General features: G+C 49.7%; 1 protein-coding gene and 1 pseudogene across 1 annotated transcript; both read left to right on the plus strand.

Annotated features, from left to right (window-relative positions):
* Positions 1 to 1,742: 1,742 nt before the first annotated feature.
* On the plus strand, positions 1,743 to 5,271 carry LOC119334008. Its single transcript, XM_037606689.1, has 6 exons — positions 1,743 to 1,767; positions 2,184 to 2,497; positions 4,103 to 4,220; positions 4,383 to 4,576; positions 4,777 to 4,950; positions 5,052 to 5,271. The coding sequence occupies exons 1-6, from the start codon at positions 1,743 to 1,745 to the stop codon at positions 5,136 to 5,138; spliced, it is 912 nt and encodes a 303-aa protein (XP_037462586.1). The 3' UTR covers positions 5,139 to 5,271.
* A 297-nt stretch (positions 5,272 to 5,568) lies between these two features.
* LOC119334009 lies at positions 5,569 to 7,094 on the plus strand (annotated as a pseudogene).
* The last annotated feature ends 385 nt before the right edge of the window (positions 7,095 to 7,479 follow it).

A 7,479-nucleotide genomic window follows, 5' to 3' on the forward strand; every position in this document is an offset into this window, starting at 1 on the left:
ATGGACGGGCAGAAACGCTTCTTCCTTTCAGTATAATATAGGTAGAAATTATGCCAGGTGTCACAAAAGATTGGAATTATGATTTATGCCAAAAGAAAATATATTTTAATGCATGAAACTTGAAGTGCTCAAATCTAAAAACAAAGTTCAGATTTGAGATCTGGTCAAGAATTCTTGGAACATGGTTACATGCACACCCATTAGAACGAAAATCAACTTTTTTTTTTAGAAAAACAAAGCAAAAATCTTTTGTTTAACATACATAGTGGACTCAGTGTACTCGCGTGTGAATATCATAAAGAAATGACATCTGTCATGGTCAGAGCAAAAATGATGAAATAGATTGTAAGGTCTCGACTCTTCACTAAAAATACAACGGGTGTCAATAATTTATGAAACTTCTCAGGTGAGTAGAACGGTCGACCAGGTCTGAACCCCCAAAATTTCAGAAATTTAATTTCTCTGGTATTTTTTCTACTGCATTTTTTGTTCACGTGAGTAAGCTCGTGGAACCAGGTTTATGCAGAAATTACTGTTTTGACCTAAGGACGAAATCAATTCACAAACTGAACTGTCTTGAAAAAAATTTCACCCAACTGACCTTTTTTTATGGCGCCCGACAGTTAGACGCTACACTACACTATGCAGCGCCTAGCACACAGGCGCTACACATCTAGACAGCGTGGCACCCCGGAGCCAGGCCTGGCCCCACCCCTAATGGTGCAGCGCCTAGGCGAAAGGCGCTACACTATCATATGCAGCGCCTAGACGAAAGGTGCTACACATGCACTTACTAACCGCCTCGAGGCAACAGAAAACAAAGCTGAAAATTGCTAAGTCAGTGTGTAGGAAATTGATAATGTGCTTACACGTTATCATAAAAAATTGGGAAGTTGATAATGTGCTTCATCAAAGATGTATTTACGTTATTAATAGGAACTTGTAATGACAGGTCCCCTTGCAGGACCACTCTCAGTGGTTGGCCTTCCTGTTCAGTTCCACGGTGACAGAAGGCAGAAGATGATATTGGCCCTGCTGTTGAGCCGCAAACATAGAATGTTGCTTTGGCAGGTACAGAATTTGTGAGTTATTGGTGCGGAAATTAACTTCTATTCTTTATCCTGACGTATCTACTTGGGACAATGAAGTTATATTTTTTATCCCCACAGCTAGATGTAATCTAAATTATGAATGGCTATTTTAGTTCACACCAGGTCTAGAACATAGGATGCATGTATCAGTTAGGCTGGAAATCGCTACAGATGTGTAGTATTGTGATGTGCACATGTGTATATTTTAGAACTATATATATTCTAAAAATTACAATTTCGAGTATTGCTGCAACGGGTCAAAGGAAGAAGCAGGCCACGGAAGAAGTTTAGACTAAAGTGGAGAGAAGAATTTTACAGCTGCGTATATCCGGCTGGCTGCGACGGGCAGGGCGGGCTGTACCAGTGGGGATCTCCCGATGGGATGCCACGCCGCGAGGGCAGGGTCCTGGGCGTTCCGTGGCGTCGCTGCCCTGGCGACCTTGCTGGGCGTTCCGTGGCGTCGCTGCCCTGGCGACCTCGGGGAAGGATGCTCGGCAACAATGGCGATGACGTTGGCGATGGTGCGACGATGCGATGACGAATTAATTTTGTTTCCTTATTTTACCAGGAGAACAGCGTGGTGCGATGGTGCGATCACGAATTATTTTGTTTCCTTATTTACCAGGAGAACAGCATGATTGTAGGGGGTGGATGGGGGTGTTGGAGGTGGAGCACGGTCAGTCAAGGGTATTTCTTAGGTCCACACCGTACAGGCAGCAAATGAATGATGGCTGTTAGATTTAGATGTGCGGGTATAATTGTGTGGGACAAATTGCCGGGTGTACTTAGCGAAGTTCTTGTTTGCTTGTTTATTAGTAGTAGGCTGGTCATAGTGGAGAGTAACTTAGACTAGTAACATACATATGTTACTAGTCTATGTTACTACCTTCATAGTGGGTAGTGTCATAGGTGTGGTAACATAGTTGCCTTCATTTATTACTTTGTAGACTCATTATGCATTGGAAACCGCTATGTGATGGTAACATATTATGTTACTCTATTTGCCTCTCTCCTCATTAACTACTTGTCACATCACCAATTTTGCTTATGTGGCATCTATGTTACTATCTATGTTACTCCCACTATGACCAGCCGTAGAGATAGAGAAGAGATATAAACACGACCCCGCCCGGCACGCATCGATCCACCACATCACACAGTTCGCCACCCCTCCCTGCATCTCTCTTCCACACCTCGCCGCAAGCATGACGGCGAAAGTGGCCGGCTGCCGGAAGCGCGGGGCGGAGGCCTTCATGGAGGACCCCTTCGCGGCGCTCCCGCCGCTGAACGCGAAGAGGGGGCGATGCTCGCCGTCCGCCGCCGCCGACGTGGCGGAGCTCGGGGTCAGCATGGACTTCGACCCCGTCGACGCGCTCCAGCTCATCTTCCCCGGCGCCGACCCGCAGGTACGTACCTTGGCCGCTGCGCCCTATGTTTCTTCTGCTTTTACTTCTGCTGATTCTTAGTAGATCATGTACAACACCGACTAAATTGATCACAAAATCCCCTCGCGAATCAACTGAAAAAGGTTGAATCCTGATGAAACTTTTCTCTGAGGAAAAAACAACATCCTGATCCAAATTTATTCTGAGAGAGCCGTCATCAGGTAAAAGTAAAATCAGCGTCGGTAAAATAATTTGACAGTCAGATCACCATCCAACGGACAGGATCACGTTGCAACTGTTGTCTTCAATCTCCAATCGTCCTGTCGCTCGATCCACTGCAGGCCGGGCAGCTTGCTGCCACCACGGCCGGCCGGCGGAGCTCCGGCGATCGCCCCGCTGTTCCGCCCTCCGCGTCATCACCCTCGGCCATCCCTCTTAGCCTCCCGAGCAGTTGACTTTTCCGGCCAGCCCGCATACCCTCTCACCCCAATCTGCTTCTCTCGCCCTAGCGCCACCGTCTTCGACCTTGGAGCTGACACGAAAATTGACCGACGCGATTCACGTTTTGAGGTACATGAGAATTAGAAAAAACCATTATTTTAAAAGTCTGGAAAGGGAAGGCAGGCCCCTGCCTTGTTTATCCATACCCCCTTTTGAGGAAGTAGATCAATCATACTTCCTCTGTTTTTATTTACTCTGCATAAATATCTTTTACAAAAGTCAAACTTTATAAAGTTTAACCAATTAAGTTTATATAAAACTATTTGAACATTTACATTAAAAGGTACATATGATTTGAAAATATATTCGATGATGATTCCAGTTGTATTGGTTTGGTATTATAAATACTAGCAAACTTTTATATAAACTTGATCAAAGTTTACAATGTCTGACTTAAGACAAAGCTAATATGGAGAGTAAATAAAAACAGGGGAGTAGTAGAGTTCATCAAGGTAAATGGATATGCTATTCCTCGGGCAACTGAAAATTTGTTTGGATCGGTGGATTTTCTATGAAGAGAGCAACACAACACTGAGCTCAAGGGGACATCGCAGCTTGCTGTGGCGTCGCCAGCAAGGGCTTCTAAGGACCTTGTCGAAGGCAGAAATGACGAAGGAGAGGAAGTGGGTTCGCTGGTTGGGCTTTTTAATTTCGACCCCCCTGAGATTAGGCAGCGCTCGAGCTTGAGCCGGGACACCACGACCTGCCTCGATGTCGTCAGCGAGGGCTCGCGAAGACCAATCATCAAGCTGTAGACGATGTAATTCGGAAGAATCATCCACGGCCATTTCTCTCGCGGAAGGAGGTCATGAATCACCCATGAGGATTATTCCTCTGTTTTGTGGGATCATTTGACCACTACACACTTTTGCCTCGACAGATTGCCCGCTACTTTGGATCTTCAGAGATGATGACTGAAATAAGTATTCAGCAATAAAAAAAGGATTGAACTAAGAAACAGTAGCATGTGTATCAAAGTTGTCTGGTGGAAAACATCTAGGCCGAGGTTTTCTTGAATCCTGACATAACATTGGTTCATGTCACCATGGTGGAGACTTGAGAACCCTGGTTCATACAGTATTGCTCAGTAGGCATCTAATGGGTTATTCTGGGGATTTTTTTTAGCTTCTTCGAGGCTATTTCGAAGCGTCGGGAAATGTCTTGGATGCTGCAATCAGAGGCTTCAAGGATTATTTGGCGTCGGGTTCAGCACCGACCAATGCTCATGCGGCCTCATCTGGCGGTATGGTTGCACGACATTATGAATATTGTTCAAAATTGAACCTGGCCGTTTCTTCCTCATGTTGCCTGATGATTATGTCAGGTGATATAGACGAATACTAATCTTACGATGTCCATACTGTCTAACTCAAGTTGTTCATATGTCGATGATTGTTAATCGCAGTGGCATCTGATGTCCCGGTGATGAAGATGAATAATCTGAGAAACGGCACTGAATGGGCGGAGCTAATTGTCAAGGAGATGTCAGCTGCTTCAGATTTGATCGACGCCAAGAATCGAGCCTTCAGGATACTTGAATTGTTCGACAAATCTGCCGCAGACTGCAATACTCCTGATGAAAAGCAGAAAATGCGTGAGGTAACTGATGCATCTACCGTTGATTGATACACGCCCTGTTGATAATTATGACAAAGTATTTTGCTAGTCCAAGTTCAGACACTGACAGTAAATCACAACCATAAGACACCAATTGATACATGATACTGCTAAATCCCATGTTACTTCTGGGATGTTACTCTGGAAATACCAATGTGCTCATCTGTCCTCGATCCATCCAGGAGCACAAGATACTGAAGCAGATGCTGGGAGGCCTGCTACACCAGAACGGCGTCCTGAAGAGGGCCTTTCTTATCCAGCACAACCGGCTCAAGGACTACCAGGACATGGTGCAGGAGCGGTCCCAGTTCAAGGAGATCGTCGACAAGTACCAGCAGCAGATCAAGGCGCTAGAGGTATGCAAAACTCGCCGAAAACGTATCGCTTTATTCTGCATATCATCTCCACTACAGGCTTTGCTTTGCTCATCAGCTCTTTGCGTTGCATTTGGTTGCAGGATAGGAACTATGTGCTGTCGTTGCATCTCGCGCAGTCGGATCATCGGAGTGGCATATCTGGGCACCGCAACCCCGACATCTTCTAGGCGTCTACTGCATCCTGCTGGATTCGGATGCGAGACCCTGAAGCTGTGATTGTTGAAGAAATCATGAATACAAGAAAACATCTTTGTGTAGTTATGTTGACACAATATATACGTGTGGTGCGATCGTTTCGAATTCGTATCGGTAGCATTGAGGAGCATTTGTGAACTCGTATCTGGTTGGCTCAAAGAGATGCAACAAGTGACAAGCTCAAACTAACAAATAAGACTATGAATAATGATTGATCTGATGATGCATACTCAAACGGCATACTCAAACTAACAAACAAGTGACAAACTCAAGTTTTGGAACGGAGCTAGCAAGCATCTGCTAGCTTCTCAAACGGCATCCATCACCTCACCATCTTGAGAGCAACAGCTACATCTGCTAGCTCCTACATAAACCCAGACCGATTGGTTCCAAGCCATAGCCATGGCGGGGAACCACGAGAACCATGGCCTGCTTTTGGCCGGTGCCATCCTGCTTCTCACTCTTCTCCTCGTCTTCGACCTCAGGCGGCGTCGCAAGAAGTATGGTGGCTTGACGCTGAACCCGCCTCCGGGGCCGTGGCAGCTGCCGGTGATCGGCAGCATGCACCACGTCGTGGGCGCGCTCCCTCACCGCGGCGCGACCTCGCCCTCCGGCACGGCCCGCTCATGCTGCTCCGCATGGGCGAGCTCCCCGTCGTCGTGGCCTCGTCGGCGGCCGCGGCGAGGGAGGTGATGAAGACCCACGACGCCGCCTTTGCCTCGCGGCCGAGGACCAACACCTTTGCCACGCTCACCAAGGATGGCCTCGGCGTCGCCCTCGCGCCGCTCGGAGATCACTGGCGCCGCGTCCGCAAGCTCTGCGCCACGGAGCTGCTAGGCGCGCCGCGGGTCCGGTCGTTTCGGTGGACGCGCGAGGCCGAGGCGGCCGCCCTCGTCGCGTCCGTGACCGCCGCGGCGGCGTTTGGGGACGTTGTGAACGTCAGCTCCCTCGTCACCACGTACGTCGTCGACGCCGTGGTGCGCGTCATGGTCGGCGACCGGATCACCGACCGCGAAGCCTTCCTGGCGTGCCTGGATGAGGCTGTCAGGGTGGCCGCTGGGTTCAGCCTCGCCGACCTGTTTCCGTCGTCGCGCCTCGCGCGTGCACTCAGCAGGACGGCGCGCCGGGTGGAGGCGGTGTTCGGAGAGATGTCCCGGCTGATGGACACCGTCATCAAGGAGAAACGCGCGAGGAAGGCGGCGGGCGTCGGCCGCGAGGAAGAAGAGGATATCCTTGACGTGCTTCTGGACGGCGGCGGCGACGGTGTGCCTCTCTCCATCGAGACCGTCCGTGCTATGATGAGGGATCTCTTCGGGGCCGGTAGCGAGACCTCGGCGTCGACGCTGCTGTGGGCCATGGCGGAGCTGATGCGGGAACCGGCGGCGCTCCGGAGGGCTCAGGCGGAGGTGCGCGGCGCGCTCGCCGGGCAAAGCCGCGTTCGGGAGGAGTCGCTGCAAGAGCTGCCGTATCTGCGGCTGGTGATCAAGGAGACGCTCCGGCTGCACGCAACGCTGCCGCTGCTGCTCCCACGGGAGTGCCGGGAGGCCAGCCGCGTCCTCGGGTACGACGTGCCCCAGGGCGCCATGGTGCTGGTCAACGTGTGGGCCATCGGCCGGGACGCGGTGACCTTTGGCTCGGACTCCGAGGAGTTCCGGCCGGAGAGGTTCGAGGAGGGGGCCGTGGCGGCGCTGGACTTCAGGGGGACAGACTTCGAGCTCGTGCCGTTCGGCGCGGGGCGGAGGATGTGCCCCGGGATCACGTTCGGGCTCGCCGTCATTGAGCTCGCGCTCGCTAGCCTCCTCTTCCATTTCGACTGGGAGCTCCCCGGCGGCACGACGGAGCTGGACATGGCGGAGGCGTTGGGGATCACGGCGAAGAGGAAGAGCGACCTGTGGCTTCATGCTACCGTCATCATACCACCTCTGTAAATGAGTTCGTATTTGGAGATCGATCAACGTACGTGTGGGTGTACGGTCGATCGTCTAGTTTGCGTCTCTGCAAATTTGTCTCAAAATTCATATGAATGCATGTGGTAAATTATTTCACTTTTGCGTCCTGTGGAAATTCTTGAAATAGTACATGTTAATGAGAGAAGTGCGAAAATGCCAAACGAAGACCGAGCTCCATGAAAACCTTATTTGGAAAACTTCAAAATTCAAACTTTCCAGCTTCAAAAAATTCTGCAAAAAAATACACATATACCTAGATGAATATTGTACATATGCGCAAATTTTCAGACCGAAATACATTAAAATGAGATATACACACAAAAAAATCTGGGGCCTTTAGCATATAACTTTTCATCTTCAAAGT

This window comes from Triticum dicoccoides, chromosome 7A, assembly GCF_002162155.2.
Source record: "Triticum dicoccoides isolate Atlit2015 ecotype Zavitan chromosome 7A, WEW_v2.0, whole genome shotgun sequence".
NCBI lineage: Eukaryota > Viridiplantae > Streptophyta > Magnoliopsida > Poales > Poaceae > Triticum > Triticum dicoccoides.